General features: G+C 40.1%; 1 protein-coding gene across 1 annotated transcript in view; it reads right to left on the bottom strand.

Moving 5' to 3' along the window:
* The window catches only part of adgra1b (adhesion G protein-coupled receptor A1b), a 203,785-nt gene that overhangs the window by 142,757 nt on the left and 42,456 nt on the right, over positions 1–18,572 (bottom strand). Inside the window, exons 3-6 of the mRNA XM_080869232.1 lie at positions 11,872–11,943; positions 9,524–9,595; positions 9,273–9,344; positions 8,774–8,937 (exon numbers count right to left, since the gene is read on the bottom strand). Coding sequence (XP_080725358.1) covers positions 8,774–8,937; positions 9,273–9,344; positions 9,524–9,595; positions 11,872–11,943 — 380 coding nt within the window. The remainder of the gene's footprint in view (positions 1–8,773; positions 8,938–9,272; positions 9,345–9,523; positions 9,596–11,871; positions 11,944–18,572) is intronic.

The raw sequence follows: 18,572 nt of genomic DNA, 5'->3' as shown, positions 1-18,572 counted from the left end.
TTATAAACACACAGAAACCTTTTGTCAAGGTCACACCCCTCCCCCATCCTTCACACACTGTTGCTCAGCGAAACCAACAGGAGCTGATAAAGTGACAGCCTAGAGTGCTCCCCTGGACTCTCCTTGACACCTAAAATTTTCCACATAGGAAGCTGACAATAGCGCCAGCAGCTGGCCAGGTCAACAGGCGCTTTTGCCAAAGATTAAAGGCTACAACTGGGAGGAGATTAGAAGCCATAGGAGTGTTTAGTCTAGTGCCAGAAAATGGACCTGATTTTGGAAAAATGATTGATCTAAGCATACTGTTGAAATATGATATACAACACAGTGTAATGTCTCTAATCATACTGAACCCTTGGAGATCAGTGCTGTCTATTTTGCAGGGCATGGATTGGTGCCTTGACAGCTCAGTGCACTACACTGGGAACTCTCTCAGAGCTTGAAACAATAAAAAATATCTGTGAATAAAAAAAACATCCAGTTAAAAAAATCATGTAAATATAAACATAATGTAATAATTAGAAAATCAAGGTATTTTATTTTTATTCACGTTCCTTGCACATGCTCCAAAGAGCAACATAAGCAGGCACTTTGCCTGCAGTGTGTCTTTTGTAATAAGTTATATATGCTGAAAGCACCAGACACACAATTCAATTTGTGGCTCATAAACCCTTTTTATTGCTCGATGAATTGGTTTGAAAGAGGAAAACAGTGAAAGATCCATGTTGGGTGGTAGCAAAAGGTCTAAGTTCACAAGCTGACATTTCCCTTGAGTAGCCTTGAGTAGCTAGCAATATTACTTATTGTAACATAGAACCCACAGGGCAATCACAGCTATTAACACAAGCAGAGCCTTGACCTCAGCTTTCTACATAAGTAGTTTATAATCATAGGTGTATAATTAAAAGTGACACGCTTTTGAGAGTGACTTTAAAAACTGGTCACTAATATTGCCTCCTCCATGGCAACATCTCAGTGTAATTGCTTGATGACCCTGTTAGATTGTCGAGACTCTATGACAGTAGTGGCAGATGAGGCTTTACTATCTCCTCTGCATGAAACACAACAGAAACAGCATGGGGGCCATTGACTGTTGACTAGTCTGGTGCTAACACTGTTGAAACAACACTTTGAGGCAAGGATCAGAGTGTGGCTGTTTGCCTTTGGCCACTGGACACTGTCAGAGCAAAATGTAATTGTTGGCTGTGGGTTTGGGAGTGTGTGTAGGACAACCAAAGGAAGTCAGGGACAGGGACAGAGACATAATTATATGTGCAAGAACTAGGGGCATGTGCACTGGAGCCGAGTCTGTGAAATAAAAAAAACAGTACAATGCTTTTGAATTAGCAGTGCCTTAGCACCAGATTATATGTATGCATCTTCTTTCACATAAATCCTATGTGAAATATACAGTTGTGGCCAAAAGTTTCCATACACTCATCATGTGCATGAATGCAATGGTAATTTGGAGGTTCTAACAATTTCCTTTAACTGGTATTTTTCCAGCAATCATCATCTTTAATGATTAAAAAATAATAATTGGGTGCTCATGTTTGATTTTATTTTGGAATTTCTCTAACCTACACAGGGACACAACTATACATAGAGACTGAAATATACACATACGGTCATCTTAATCTTTTAATAAGTGGTGATGAAGGTGTCAATTAACTTTTCATTCAAGACTACAACTGGAAGATTCTCTTTGCTAGCATGAAATTTACTTGTTTGACAGGACTCATTGGATTCACCAATGGTCGGGAAAATGGGAAAGTCCAAGAACCTTAGTGAAGGAAAATTGTAGATTTACACAAGGTCTCTTGGAGCCATTTCTAAACAACTGCAGATTGTCAATTGCAGGTAAGTACTAGTTATTCAGATATGCCAAGATCTGGAAAATGACTAACTGAAGAGCCAAAAATAAAAATCGAGTTAGTATGATTCTAATCATCTTGAAAGTTTAAATTTGATCTTCAACCCAGGCCAATCTGTAGTGCTGATAGTGTTTCATTATGCGTTTTCTGTTCAGGTGTATTTTCACTGCACTGGCACTTTATTGGGATCATTTTCATGCTATATAATGAAACCATTGCCAATTAGACAATTTTCAGACTATACTGCATGATGCACCAAAATCTGATGGGACTTTTCCTAACTCCATCGGTTTAGACAACATCAACTGGCTAAAATGCAGCCATCACCCAGCTTCCACCATGTTTTACAGATGGCTTTAGACACTCAATATTGGACCGCTCTTCTTGACCTCCTCTCTAAAAAAGATCATGGCGCAGCTTAGTATGGCAAAGTTGCATCTAAACAATACACAAGAATTCTGGAACAATGTTCTTTGGTGCAGTGACACCAAGATGGAAATCTGTGGACATACTGCACAGCTCCACTTTTGGTAAAAACCAAGTCATTGAGCCAATCATGAACTCCTCTGTGTACCAAAGTATTCTAGAGTCAAATGTGATGCCATCTGTCCCATATGGAAAAGATATATATACATTTTATAAAGTTTGTATCTGTATTGTGTGAAACTTGTATGAAAAGCATACAAGAGTGAAAGCAGATATAAGATCCCCTGAAAAATGATATAAATGAAACTTGTATGTTTTGGATACTTACTAAAACAATATATGAAAGTAATGAGAAAGTGGCCACTTTCATGAGTAAATCATATAAGCCTTATATGATTCACTATATGAAGTAGGCCACATCTTATGCAAGTCTTTTATGTTTTTACTATTTCTTTTCCATACGTCTGACAGCTAAAGCTTAACTGAAGCTGGCTCACTCAACAGGACAAAGATCCTGAGCACGGCAGTAGGTCTACAACAGAATGGCTCAAAAACAAAAGGGTCAATGTCTTGCTATGGTAAGGTCCAGACCTCAAATTCAACGTGATTGACATGCTGTAGTGGGATTTTACACTAGATTTTAATGTAGAAGTCACTTAAAATGTGAATGTCCAAGTCAAAGAGAGTGAGCGAGACAACAGAAGATTTAGCCGTTTTGTGTCAGTAGGAGTTGTGTCCTGGTTCAAGTCATTCAGAGCTCTTGCTGCTGCATCATTCAAATGCAAATTCAATTCATCAATTTAAGAAATCATCCATCCATTTTCTTAACTGCTTATCCAATTCATGGTCGCGGAGGGGCCTGGAGCTTATCTCAACTGTCAGTCCATAAGAGGAGCGGTACACCCTGGACAGGCCACCAGTCCATAACAGGGCTATTTGAGCAATCGTTTTAATTTAGCAATTTTTAAAGTATAGACCAACCTCCATATCCCCCATTTGTTATGGATCATTGCCCCCCTAGAGGATTTATTTTCTTTATTGCTACATTTACTGTATTCATGCACAACTGAATTGGATTCAAATCCACATTAAAAATAAAACAAAATAAAACACGCAGATATTCTCAAACACGTACTGTCTGTTTGTATAGTCACTTCATTATCCCTTTCTCAAAGCAACTGGTTTTAAAAGAGGTGCATGACTGAACTTCAAAGACTTGTATGACAGACTATCTTGAGGTATATTTCATGATATTTTTGCATCATTAAATTATTGGAGTCACACCACAGGCTAAGAGAAGTAGTGCTGCACGTGAAACTCAGTTTAATGACATGATACCCGTGCAGTTGCACTACTGTGTCATCATGCAATAAAAACCGCTAAAGAAAGCAGGGTCTTGTTGGGCAGTGTATAACATGCCGTGTTAGTTTTGCACTTTATGTCTGGGCTGTTGTGCTCCTCCTACCAGGGTTAAAGAACCAGGAGTCCATCAAACAGACAGCCCTGACCCCAACACAGGAAGCACCTGATCTCCTAAGGAAGCCGCGTGCACTCTTCCGTTCCCCCTCATTTGCAGGCAGCACCCGACTTGTATCACCGGAGGGATGAGAGCTTGTTGCTGGAATGTATGGTATAAACATCTGCAAACCATCAGGCAGGAGCCGTTGGAGAGAGAAACAAATTTGTCCTCAGTGACAAATTTTCATAAAAACAATGAGGGGATAATCTCATTTTAAGCATACTTTTGATTCCATGTTTGAATTTTATTATATTCCAGGTCATCATCATTCTTGATAGCAAGAATGTGGTATCAGGTGCTGAGAGATAGTCAGGTACTTGGATGTACATTGCTGGAAAACATTCCTTTGCAAACTGTAGCCATATGAAAACAGCAATCATCAAATGACATTTAAAATATGACTCTCAGAGCACTACACAAGTTAATGGATAAGGTACTGTAAGATAGAGTTGTACTGTGGACAAGTGTATGAAGCCAAGCATGCCTGAGAGCAGGACTTTATCATTGTAATTCCATGATGGATGCTTTAGGGCCTAAAAGCAGTGCCTCCTGTCTTGCCACTGGATTCCACTCATGGCTCTTTGTCCACTGACTATGCAGAATTACTCTGTAATTGGTTTGGCTTGTTCTACGTAAATGAAAAACACATACAGTTAGGATTACATAGAATTTCTCCAGAATGTCTGCATTGCAGTGTCTGGATGCAACTGCAAAAATGCAAAGAGAGATATGTATTCTGCACATGGGCTACATTAGTTTTTTTTTCCTTCTGCAAACTATTTGACATCGTGCATACAGTGCATCCCAATGTAATGCCCCTTTGCATTATATATACACATACACACACAGACATACACCAGCACTAAACAATGATTTTTCTCATTCCAGTGCAATATCCCCTGTGCGAGCCAGATGTAAGGAGAAGAGGAGGATGATTCTATCACATATGAGATACAATTCCCCTGTGGACAGCAGCACGGAGCAGGGAGATAGAGGAACGGAGGGAAGACAGAGGGAGGCAGGGGGAGGTTGCCTGTCTGTAACCAGTCTTTCAGGAAAGAAAAAGAAAGCAAAGACTCGTGGATTTTTCTTCGCTGTTGCTAACAGCTTCCAGTCAGTAAAGAGAGCATTTTTATCTGCTTAAAGAACTCACTTTGATGCCCCCACTGCTGATAGACAACATATCTGTCCTAATCTTTTAGCCTTTAAACTCATATTTGGTCTTTAAAAGTCCACCGTGCATGCCAAAATGACTTTTCCACAAATTTAGCAAGCTCCCCAGACAAAATCTCCAACAGCATGCAGTGCAATCAGTTTTCTCTGTGTAGACATTTTTGCACTTTGCAGTTCCAGTTACACTATAGCCTTCAACCACTGGCTTCTACAGAGTGAATAGCAGGTTTTTCTGAAGGTCCTTTGGCATCAGCGTGTGAGTCAGGGAAAACAATAGAGCATTTATTATTATTTGAGGAAAAGAGAAACGAGCAAATCTTGGAGCTCCTTCCTCCTTTTAGGGATACCGATGCCGGATTTACAGATGAATGAGCGGTGCCTAACACAAAAACACCTTTATGAGACAATCTTTGCCTGCAATTTTCTGTCAAGCAAATTTGCACTAAATCACTGGCTCATGTTAAGCTTGTCAAACAGTTCACAGTAGGTGGAGAGATAACAGCGGAGGGGGAAACCTATCATCCAAATAGCTCTACTTAATCATGTTTTCATGGGTAAAACACTTGAAAATGCAGCTTTCATGACATTAGAGGTTCTTGTTATGAGAAGTCACCAAAAGCAAACCTGAAAATGTAAAGCTGTCAGACAGCCAAATTAAAAATATGATGACGATGTTAGTTTTTTTTCTCATTATCAGAATAAGCTGAAATTCTTATAAGACTGCCCTTATTATCTGAAAATCAACTAATTCTTATATATTGATATTTATTTATTCATTCAGTCATCACAGACTACACAGAATGTGCAATACAATTAATATAGGAACCACTGAACATGTGTATAGATGCCTGGCCTATGTTCTTATCATTAAAGCTACTTTCCAAGTAGAAAATGAAATAACAGCAACAAGAAACAGACAGCAGCAACAATATTATCACAAGGAACCCACCAAAATATATTTTAGCATTCTTTTAAAGACCAAAACCATTTTTATGTTGATGTCAACATCATTCCACAGTTTAACCCCAACAACTGAAATATGTCTTTGTTTAGTCTTTCGCTTTGCTTTTTTCCCTCAAGTCGTATTTACTCTTCTGTAGTGAAAAGAAACTTTATACAAAGTTTGAGAGTAACTTTTTTCTTCAGATTTTGCTTTAAACATCGTTTAAAGTAAACCAAATTATTACATTTCATAATATGGGACTTTCGAAACAGTGGCTCAGTGACCTACATTGCTTTTTCTTTGTAACATATGCATCGTTTATGAAGACCCAATAAGACTAAAAGTGGACCTCAAATCAGAATAGCAGAGTGCAATCTGGATTGTAGAGGGTAAAGAAAATGTTACCTTTATTTGTGTAGCATTATTTAAGCAAACTTGTTTCACTTCAGTGTCTCCACATCTGTTTTGTTGCCCTTTCTGGTCTTTGTTTCACAGTGTGTGCAGGCAGACGTGGAAACGAGCGGGCAGGGGAGACCAGCAACACAGCAGTAGTCTGTCATCATGGCGATGGGCTCAACAGCATAGCATGGCCACTCAGAGTATTTACAATGCTTGAGTGAACGTTTGTAACTGCTTTGATTGCAGTGTACAGAACATTTCTGGTTGTAAATTTGAAGGTAGGAGGAGGTTTCTTTGGTGCTCCAGCGCCACATCCAAGTGCCCTTTGTTATGTGGTACAATGCACTTTTGTTCATTTGCAAATACTAAAAAGATATGATAACTCTCGTCCATAAAAAACTGAGCTATATGCTGTCACTGCTTTGTCTTTATAATTATCAACAATGAAATTGTGTCCCGCTGACAAAAATAATACGTTTCACACATTTTCTCCCTGTAAACATCTGTCAGACAGTCAATTACAAAACTCAGAGACCTGCTGGCTTTCATTCTGGCCTGAGACTGAAAAACTCATTTACGCCTGGGATGACAGGTGGACTCAATTAATTAAGAAATTAACAAAAGTGCTAATTAAATTGAGCATTATTTGGGGACTGTTGGATATCATTTTGCGGGGACAAATTCAGTGCTACAACTAATGTGGGAAACTGCTGACTCACAGTTTTATTTGCGTTAAATAAAATATTGCTGCACTCTCCAGTTACTTGGAAAATGAAGTACACTTAGAATTTATATAATATTTTGCTTCACTTTCTTAAGTTATGAAAAAATATGCAAAATTTTGAGTCACGTAGTACAACAATTTGACAATGTCAAGTGTTTGAATGAAACATCATAATCATACAGCCATAATTTGTCACTTCGGCCATAAAACTTAACTTCACTGCAGATTCTTTGTCTCAGCATCTGTGTTCAATCTGCTAAAATATGCGTAAAGCTAGTAATAAAATAAATGTATGTGTGTTTAAATATAAATACCTTATTATTACTCTAAAGTGGTTCTATATTAATTTCTATTTTCATAACTTTATTCTTGGACTCAATAATAGTAGCTCCTTAAAAGTTCAAACTAATTCTTTTTTACCCTTTACTGCGCCGTAGTGTCCCATTAGCCTGTCCTCTGTCAGAAACAAGGCATTTAGATCTTTTTTTTTTTTTTTTTATATCTTTGTGGGGGTTTTTTTTAGTTCCTCTCACTGTAAAGTTGTAAATGTTTTAAGTCAACTTTTAGCCAAAGCTGTGTACATGAGATGGCCATATTAAAGACAAGCCATCATTTTTATCATAGATATCCAAGAGTAGAAAAAAAACTATACGAATTGGGGCAGAGTGAGGTGCTGCAAACAGAAATGACCACAAACCACATGGCGTTAATGTCTCAGCAGTTTTGAGCGTGTGACAATTCTGAGGTTCCAGCCACACAGGCCTAGAGACTGGTCAATGACCATCTGGGATCTGCCAGTACCAAGGGAAAAATGTCCATTCCCCAACTGGTTGGTGAGTGGTTTCTGGATGTTGACAGAAAAGATTGCTAAAAATAAAGTTCTAGCGATTTGTTAGTGACCTCCAGTCTCCACTCAATCACAGATTAGCAAAAAATCTGTATTCCCAACCAGTTAAAAAAATACTTCCTTGTGGTTGCTTCGGTTCTGACAATCACAGGCTAACTTGTCTACAAACACTCGCTAGCTATTCTTGTGAAACTGTGAAAAGTGCAACACAAACTGGAAACATTGTGCCTAGTGGGGCAAACTTTCTCCATTTCCAACTTGCACCATACTTTCTCAGGTTTTACTACATCTTAGCCAGTAGTTTGTGAGTGTTTGCAGTCAAGTTGGCATCTTTCATGCAAACTACAGTCAACCACCGCAAGCTGCCAGCAAATAAAACATTCACAGCGGGGATTTTGGTTTAGCATTCTCTTTGCAATCAGTTTCACCTAGTGACTTCCAGCAACCTCCAGGGACCACTGCAACCAGTCAGATAATGGCCAAATTTCCCTTGCAACCAGTTGTTGTCCATCCTTTCATCCATCCATCCATCTCTTCCACTTATCCTTATAAGGGTCATGAGAGGCTGAAGCCTATACCAGCTACCAGTGGCTGTATCATGTCAAATACATCATGAAAGAAACTGCGCAGTCTGTAGTCTGAGGTTTTGGCTCACGGGGATTACTTGTAAATACAATTATCTCATTATGTGAAACTTTGGCCATGTTTAACATGACCTATATAAATAACAGGTTAGTGTTTAGTGTCATTTTATTTTGCAAGCTAAAAGCTTTCAACAGTCAAGTTCTTTTGTTCTAAATAGCCCCAACATTTAAACCAGTTTTAGGAGACAGTAAATGCCAGCCACCACCATTAGCTAAATCCTTACCACATTTGAGCTGTGGTTCGCGTAGGTTGCGAAACTCCAGGCCGTGGAGGTGGGTAGGGAAAATGCAGACCGTGTCATTGCCAATCTTTACGGAGTTGCTTTTAGCCCAGATGAGCAGCCACTTCAGCTGACAGTCACAGAACAAAGTCTCAGCGCTGAAGTGCCTGGTGAGAATACAGCATACTGTTACAACCCATGCGCCTGTATTTGGACTTTATTCATTTAACACGTATTTGATGTCATAACAGGAAAAACTGGTCTAGTTGCTGAGTGCATGTATTATGGTCACTCATTGGCAAGACTTCCAACCTACTGTGTGTGCTGCATAGCTATTATTAATGTCATTTTCTTCCTATGACAAGCCAAAATAACTGCAGTGAAAACAGCCAATAACTGACTTTTACCACTGCATCCATGCTCTAAACTACAACAAACAAGTGAAACGTAGAAAACTGAATGGATCAGGCCATTATACTGTACACTTGTATGTTTCTCTTACAGTACTCTGAGAGCAGCTAGGTGTGTGAAGAGTCCCATGGTCAGAGTGGAGAAGATGTTCCCAGATAAATTCCTGTTTGTGGGAAAAACACACAGAGAGAAACAGATCACTCCTCACATACAAAAAGGCTTTACTACTGGGTTTTTTTTCATACATTACTGAAGCCATATCAAACATATCCTCTACAGATTTGGTGAATACAAAGCATAAAGAGATGCAAGACATGTTTCCAATTTTAGGGGATTACTCACAATTTCGAGAGGTTACCCAGATCGAGAAACATTTCAGGGGAAAGGCAGCCAATCCTGTTGTTGGACAGATCCCTATATGAACAAAAAGGCAAAGAGAAAAATGCTTCTGTTCATATGGTGAATTTTGCTGATATTATTGTGCAGAACGAGTTGGAACAAGAGCTAACTGGAAAACAATATGTCTGTTTTCATGGCTGCTTGAACAGAGAAGTTAAACAGCTGTAAAGCCTATTCAACTTCCTGGAATATTTGTCCTGACCTTTTACTCGTCGCATAACCATTTTTGGCACACAGAGCACGAAATGCACAAACATGTGCAAACGCATTGGGCTTCCATGTGCGAGTGGCTGAGCGCTGTCGCGTCCGTGGCTCCGTGCCCTCACACTCTGTAATTAAAGAGCTGCTTTGCTGGAGCAGCTGTGGGAAAATAAGCAGAGCACTCGAATAATCACCAGTTGGGGAGCACTTAAATTAGCACTCCGCTGCACTCCGAGCCTTGCGCACACGCGCCCCGAATCAGCGCGGCTAACTCACTGTTTGCATCCCTGCCAGCCCAGATCCCACTAACTATCAGGCTGCAATCATGTCACTCACTCCCTAAGCCTATATGTAGAAAGGATGAGGGTAATCATTGAGAGAATTACCCAAAGAGAAGAAATCAACGAAAACCACAAACAAAGGAAAGCTAACCTTTAAAACTGCATTTGCTTTTTGAATATTTGCCTTCCAATTAAGTCTGTAAAACATTTGAAATGTTGCTGTAACTTTAACAGAAGCATAACTTTAATCGAAAATTGGAAAGAAGAATTCATTTGATGTAAGCATAGTGCCATTTTTAACTTAGTAAGGCAGTAACATTCAAAGTTTTTAAAATTGCTATGTAATTTTTATACACAGAACATTTACTTGCAGGCAATAAAATACACCCTGGTGACTATATATAGTCTTACTTACAGGCATTGTAAAAAGAAAATACTCCTTCTGACTAAGTACACTCCATGATTCAGTAGCTTCAGTAGCAGTAACCACTTTTAGCAGCAACAATATGAAGTCATTCTGTTTGACTTTCAGTCTCTCACACTGTTGTGGAGGGAATTTTGGCCCACTCTTCATTAACAATGTTGCTTCAGTTTGCAGGCCATGATTTATGCATGCTTTCTTAAGGTCATGACACTGCGCGTCAAGGTTGAGGATGTATGGGTTCTGACCGGGCCATTGCAAAACCTTGAATCTTTGCTTTTTCAGCCATTCTGGTGTAGATTTGCTGGTGTGCAGTGCTTTAGCTGTCATGTAGATGACCTCACATTTGACTCCAGAAAACTTTGGTATTCAGAGGAATTTGTGGTCGACTCAAAGACTGTAAGGTGCCCGCCGAGGTCCTGTGGCTGCAAAACAAGCCCAAATCATCACCCCTCCACTACTGTGCTTGACATTTGGTATGTGGTGCTTGTGTTGATATGTACATTTGGTAAGTGGTACTGTGGTATCGCGGTTTGTGGCCAAAAATCTCCACTTTGGTCTTATCTGGCCAAACGACATTGTTCCAGAAGTCTTGTGGTTTGTTCAGATGCAACTTTGCAAACCTAAGTCGTGTTGTTATGTTCTTTTTTAAAGAGAAGACGCTACCTCATGCCAGCCCTTCCAAACAAGTCAGACTTGTTCAGTCCTTTTGAATGAATGAGTTTTAGCATATAGCATGCTAACTGAGGTAGAGTCTCAGATGTACTTGGAAATGGCCTGACGGGCAGTAACAACTGCTTCTTTCAGATCATTACTGATGTCCTTTCTCCTTGGCATTGTGTTAACACACCTTCAGCACACTGCATTTATACAGGTGCTCACACTTGCTGGTATGGAAGCAGTAAGGGTGTTATGTCATGTGTTGTTGATGATCTGAGGTTGCATTTTTCAGACCTGGTAAGGTCCTAAAACCAGACAGTGGCAGTTAGCATGCCAGCAGAGTGCCGGGGCTCACAAGCTCAGTCAATCCCGTAATCCTCATCCTCATCTCAAGGGGTTGCAGTAGTCCAATTGAGAGTGTTCCAATGGCAGATACTGTTAGCAAACTGTAACTACACTATCCTGTGAAGCTGACTGCTTTCGGAGTCAGTTTGCTAACTTGCAGCTATTCTGTTCTTCCCATAACTCTGTGTCCTGAGTTAGCTTTGCTCAGGCACAGAAGGTTTGTGAATGTCTAAAACTGTACTGCAGGCCTTTTGCCTAAGTTAAACACTTCAGTCCACTCTTCAACTCTGTACTTTAAAACACTCTTTCTCATTGTCTCTAAAGCCAAAGGACTCTCCCCGCGTCCCCTGGAGAAGGCTATTACAAGGCTTCATCATACTTACAGTCTCCTCAGTGCTAGCAGACCACGGAAAGCCCCAGGCTCCACTGTACTTATCAAATTATTCTTCAGGTCCCTGGAGAAAAGAGACACAGAAAAAGAGTCAGATAGGAGTCTATCTCTCTATCTATCTATGGATGTTTAGGGATTATTTCTGAGATTCAATTTGCTTGGTTTAAAGAAATCTGACCATATAGGCCAGCACCATCCTGCAAAACATGTTTCTTTCACAATGTGCACACAGCAGAGTCCAGTTCACCTTATAATAGCGTGCTTGCAGTTTGAACTGAAGCAAAGAATTGTGTTTTTTAAGCTTTCAAGAAGAACTAAACAGCCAAGGAATTTAAAATGGGAAAAAAAACCAAAATTAAATATTTGCGCTATTTGTAAATTTCTATTAGATTTACTATTTTACATTGACATCTAATTGAGACAGTATTTGTGGGTTAACTAGCACCTGTTAGCTGGATGACACAGACAATTTCCTGCATGCTGGAGACCCAGACCACATCCAGCCAAGAGACAAAAACACACATGTTGCGGTTACAGCCAAGGACTTCTAATCCACCCCCTCTGCCTACCCCAAAACCTCGGACGATGCTAAAATTGGATTCCAGAAAAATCTCCTCTCCGGTTTTCTCAGATGGCCAAAGAAAACTTCCTGAAATTGTGTCCCTGGTTTCCTTTGACTCTGAACTGTATGTCCAGTGTGATGAGAATGAGATGAAGGGTAGTGCCTTTTTCCAAATGTGAGCAACAACAAAGCTCAACTAAAACTTTAGCAAATTATCTGTCAGGTCAACTCAGGGTCAGCCAGAAGAAACAAAATAAAACCAAAAGGACACAATAATCATCCCAAAGTGAAAATAGAATTAACGCTTCAGCTCTTCTATTTGATATATGGGACAGTTTTTGAGCAAAAAGCTCAGAATGGATTTGCAAGATTTATAGGAGCCATTCAATAATGCAGATTTCCCCTTAGAGGTTGAAGGCGTTGATGGCTATATCCCTACTGTTGGTGGACTTCAAAGAAAACCTTTGGTTGTGGCTGTTTTACAGTAACTGGTGTTAATTCAGTTGATTTAAAGCATTAGTTAGTCATACTGATACAAGCCATCATTAGCAGCAGAAAAATGAGTCTCGTTTAGGGTTAATGATCTGTGTCTTGTTGTTTGGTCCATGCTAAAAAACACTCCCACACACAAACCACACACACACACGCCTGGTCTGTACTCTTAAGACTTTGTAACAAGCTCTCCAAGTGGACTTTCATCCAAACTATGTGTTATATGCAAAAATATATGCTCTTCATCATATATGAGTGATCATGTCACATGTCATCATCTGAGCATGCCAGTTTTGTATGCCTCTTACTCACTAATGAGACTTTGTATGGACATCCTCCAGGATTTGTTATTCACACAGGAAGGGGCTACCACGCTCTAGGAAGAATACTGAAGTTCCTTTCCTGACTGACTAACCTCCTAGTCCAACAGGGTCAGCCAACGGCTAGCTCTCATCTCCGCTCTCATCCAAAGTTATCTTTGATTATGTATGATAGTCTACAAAAGAGCTGGTGCAGGCCTGAGGTCAAAAGGTCATCCACTGCGCCTGTAGCACCTCCTTTTATCCCGAACAGTCGTGTAGCTCACTGCTCTACTGCCTCTGAATTTGCTGAACGTTCAAAATGTTCCACCTTATCGACTGAGTGCCCTACCAAAGGGCAGAGATCACTGCTGTGTGTGTGAGTCTACGCACAGTAAATGTGTTGCTTTGCAAGTGTTATTGGAAAATGTCAAATCCCACAAAGCACCTCACAAAGCAGGTTTGGAGTGGAGGAAGATTTCATGAGAGAAACCCCTTATAATGGTAAATGGCCTGCATTTGTATAGCGCTTTTCTAGTCCCTAAGGACCCCAAAGCGCTTTACACTACATTCAGTCATTCACCCATTTACACACACATTCACACACTGGCGATAGCAAGCTACATTGTAGCCACAGCTGCCCTGGGGCGCGCTGACAGAGGCGAGGCTGCCGGACACAGGCGCCACCAGGCCCTCTGACCACCACCAGTAGGCAAACACGGGGTTAGTATCTTGCCCAAGGATATTTGGCATGCAGCCAGGATGCAGCCTGGGATCGAACCACCGACCTTCTGATTAGTGGCTGACCTGCTCTGCCACCTGAGCTACAGCCACCCAATAATCCCAACACTGATTAAATATACATAGTATCATATACCATCTTACCACAATAAATACTCTTATGCCACTGGATCGAATCTCACTGTAAAAACTGCATATTTCAGAGAGATATTTCTAATTCATAGTGTTAAACACAAAAATGCTCTTTAAATCATGCTTATATCAATTATATACTTCTGAGGGTAATCTTATTGCATTTGGATTCAGCTTGACAGCATTATGACTTTTCAAGTGTCTAATTTTCTAGTCCAGTGGTGCACTTTGGTCTTCTTATGGTATTGTCACTAAAACTAAATACAACATTACCACCTGCATAGTTTCTTAATTAACCTGGCATGGGTCAGTCATCACTTGATGATGTGGACTAGGTAAAAGTTTTGCCTGTTCTCACCAGCTACCTAACTGGCTAATAGGTGCAAAATATTCCTGCTGTTATTTTAATGACCCATCAACTTACTGAATGAAATTACACTTGTTACCTCCACCAAGGAGGTAATGTTTTTAGTAGCATGTTTGTAGAGGCAGAGCCTTCAGTGTTTATGCCTTTATGATATAGCTTATAGCTAGGGCTGGATCAGGTGACCCTGACCCTTCCCTTAGGCTGCTGGGGGCTTCCCATGAGTAGGGATGGGTACCGGTATCGGTTCTGTCATAAACGGTAGTAACCAGACCGAAAAGCAGCGCACATTTCGGTGCTTTATTTCGGTGCTTTTTTTTTCCTGAGCTGTGATACACTTTAGATTCTAGCCAATCATTTTACGTTTCCGAGGATAGTAGGCGGGTCCAGGTACGTACGTTCTTTTAGAGCAGAGCTACAGATTAAAAATGCCCAAGGCGAAGCGGTCAAAAGTCTGGCTGTACTTCACAGCGAAATATGCAAACTCAGCAGCCTACAACAAGTGCTTTAAGCTGATACTGTGATACTGTCAAAGGAGGTAACACCAAGAATCCGATTAAACACCTGGCGACGCATAGCGTTTTTTTTAAAAGCCGAGAAATGCGCCGTATTTGATAGCTTGCTGCGAGACCTCACACCGTGCACATCTACTGCGGGTGGGTTGCCTGTTATCGGACCCGGAGTTAGCAACATCCCCCAAAAACCCGAAGAGGAGAGTCCTGGCCCCTAGCCCTGCCAGTGTAGCAGAAATGATGAGGATGATGATGCAGCAGCAGCCGTTCTTCTCTGGGTCAGTAGCTTAATGTTGTTCGTGTGTAATTTACGTTGAGTAGGCTAACCACGTTATTACATTAATGCGTGTAAGGTGAACTAGCAAACATCATCATAGCTACATGCGGCTGTCTTCTTGTTTGATGGCAGATACTCCCTTCACCCTGGCCAAAAAGGCTAAAATGACCAAAGAAAAAGTGGAAAACAGTTAAACATGAGAGGTTTTGGACAAAGTTTGTGTTTTTTCTATTGTTTAAGCACTGCTTCCAGCCAAGAGTGATACCATATATGCCCCATAGCTGCAGAAAAGGCTAACATTGTTATCTTTTTACAAAAAAACAGCTAAACATGAGTGTTCTCCATTCTTTAAGCACCGGTTTGAGCACCGTTTAAGCACGGGCACTGTTTCAAAAGTACCGGTTTGGCACCGGTATCGGATAAAACCTAAACGATACCCATCCCTACCCATGAGTATTTCTTCTTCACTCACCTCTTTTCACTCTCTTTGTCTTTATCCATGACTCTCCACTTAATTATTAGTTATTATTCATCTCTGGCTCTCTTTCACAATGTTTCTTTTGTCCTGTTTTCTTCCCCTCAGGCCCAACTGGGAGTTTTTCCTTTCCACTGTTGCCAAGTGCTTGTTCACTGGAGTTCATTTGATTTTGGGGGTTTTCCTTCTACTATTGCAGGGTCTTTACCTTATAATCTAAAGCACCTTGAGGCAAATCACTGTTGCTGTGATTTGAGTTGAATAAAGTACAGAAAACAACCAATTGGCTGATTTGTAATTACACATTTCCTACAGTAGGTACTCATGTGTCTGAACTAGGGCTGGGCCATATTATACCGTTCACGGTAATACCGGTATAATGTTAGGAAACGATAGGAAAATGAAATATCGCGATAGAATGGGAGTAAAACGCGCATGCGCAGTGCCTTTGTTTTCATACGCACATGGCCGATTGTTGAGTGAAACAGATGAACCAGAATTGGTTTGTAAAAATGGTGCAACTTCAGTGATGTGGAACTGGTTTGGTGTTTGTCCGTCAGATACACAACAAAGCACATTTTTTTGCAGAACATGCAAGCGGCCGTCGTTATTTGTCGGACTAAGATGCTCTTAAATCTGGGAGTAAACTGGGTCCTAAACTCCGTATGCTTCAGGTCAAACAACACTGCAGCATCACTTAGAGTTAAAAACTCTAAATTCTTTCATCTTTAATAAAACGATCAGCATTGCTGCTTTACCAGGTGTAACTATAAAGTTTAACTTCCAGGCATCCATGAAAACAAAAGTTATTACATTTAACGGAGTTAGAAGTTAGCAGGAAGCTAGCGGAAGTTAGCTCGCTAGTTTCGCTAGTTACCTAAGCATGATATAGCACGTTCTGACGGAGAGATTTCTGAAAAAAATCAAACGTACAGCTCTGCTATCAATTCCAACATAAATGAAGACAGGAAACTAAACAGCAGTGACGTTTGTAGGGTTACTGAAGTTGGGCTAGCTGGTATATAATGATGTGCTACGTGATCGCTAGCGACACAGCTATGTTAGCATAACATAAACGGTGAAGCTGGAGGACGAACACTAACACTTTTCCACTTATAAAAGTTAACGTGAAGGTTCTTCATGGTTAGAGACAAATGCAATCGCATGGCAGGATACTGTAAACGGACCAAACTTCAGTCAGGAGAACAACTGAGATAATCCATCCACAATACGAGGTTAGTCATTAATATACTGCAACAACATGGGAATAGAGCAGCTGCCAGAGAATTCAACATTAATGAATCAATGGTACAGAAGTGGAGGAAGCAAGAAGAATGAGTTTAATAAAGTTTGATTTATCTGACTGCTTTGTTTCGCTTAATGTGCCTTATAATCCCGTGCACCTTATGGTCCGAAAAATGCGTACTGCACACTGCAGTTTAATGTTGCAAAGCACCTCTTTTTAACTTCAGTGGATATTATACATGGTTATGCTCAGGATATGTCAGCCCATTTCTACTGGAAATGCCTTTTGGTTAAACTTTCAGCAAGGAATTTGCATTTGCACTGTTACATTTTTATAAAGCTTTAATGTACATAAAAACCAGCTTCTTGTTTAAGTGAAAATAAATGGAAGGTTGTCTTTTTGCGCTAGTAATGTTGTGGAGTTGTATTTTGTCTCGCATCAATTATATCGTCGGTTATATCGTTATCGCAAATTTTCAAATATATATCGTGATAAATATTTTTGGCCATATCGCCCTGCTCTAGTCTGAACTTCCTCTGGATATTAAGAGAATAATTGTCCTGTTATGATGTTGTAGTCCTGGTTTCACATACCATGCCAGCTGTGGCCCTGTTTGTGTTAGTGGTTTCCTGTATACAGTCACGTTTAAAGCCATAGATGACAATACAGGCAAAACCTTTTAAGGTCACCAGGCCTGAGATAACAAATATCTGCAAATAAATGTTATAAATTATGATTCTGTGTCATTAACTGGCTCAGGACGGGTGGAGTCTGCTACATAATGCAACAGAATGGATGCCAAAAGTCAGAACAATCAGAGGAAGTTATTTGAAATTGAGTTTTGCATCCTTTTCTGTGATTAACAGCCTGACATAATGTCCTCATTCATCATAGTGTAAAGCTTGAAGGATTTGTAGTTGTTGGTTAAGGACCCTGAAAAAATGCAATAATGTCTTCTACCCTGTTTTTAGCATTCCTAATTTTGCCAAGGTAATTTCCCTGCTACAAGCTTTGAGACCCCTGCTGAGTTTACTGTCACTTACATCACTGGTTCCCAGCGGCTTGATTTACATTCGCTCTCAGTCATTATAGTAAAGTCGACACATCGAAGAGCTTAAGTTTCATTCAAGGTTATTTTCCATCCATCTATTCTCTTAGCTGCTTATCCTGTTTAGGGCTTAGGGGTTTAGGAGTTGGAGGGGAAAAAATCAACACACACTGGAGGGGGGAACAACTAAGCTGTAGTGCCTCTTCACCTCACTGTGCAATACCTTTTGTGCAATACTTTTGTAAATAGTCAACGGTGCAATAGACTCAATACTTGAAATGTGCAATTCACTTGTATTTTTATTTTTATTCCTATTTATTCTATTTATCCCCTTCGTATATTTTATTTATATTGTCTCTGTATTTATATATATATATGTGTGTGTTTGTGTGTATTATATATATATATATATATATAATATTCTGTAACTCTGTAACTTCTGTCGGTGCTGTGCTTTTTTGGAAATCGAATTTCCCAGAGGAACCCACCCGAGGGATTAATAAAGTTCTATCTAATCTAATCTAATCTGAATGAAGGTACCCCAG

This window comes from Rhamphochromis sp. 'chilingali' (genome assembly GCF_963969265.1).
Source record: "Rhamphochromis sp. 'chilingali' genome assembly, chromosome: 20".
Lineage (NCBI taxonomy): Eukaryota > Metazoa > Chordata > Actinopteri > Cichliformes > Cichlidae > Rhamphochromis > Rhamphochromis sp. 'chilingali'.
The sequence above is the reverse complement of the archived record's forward strand: the minus strand, read 5'-3'. Positions and strand labels throughout refer to the sequence as shown.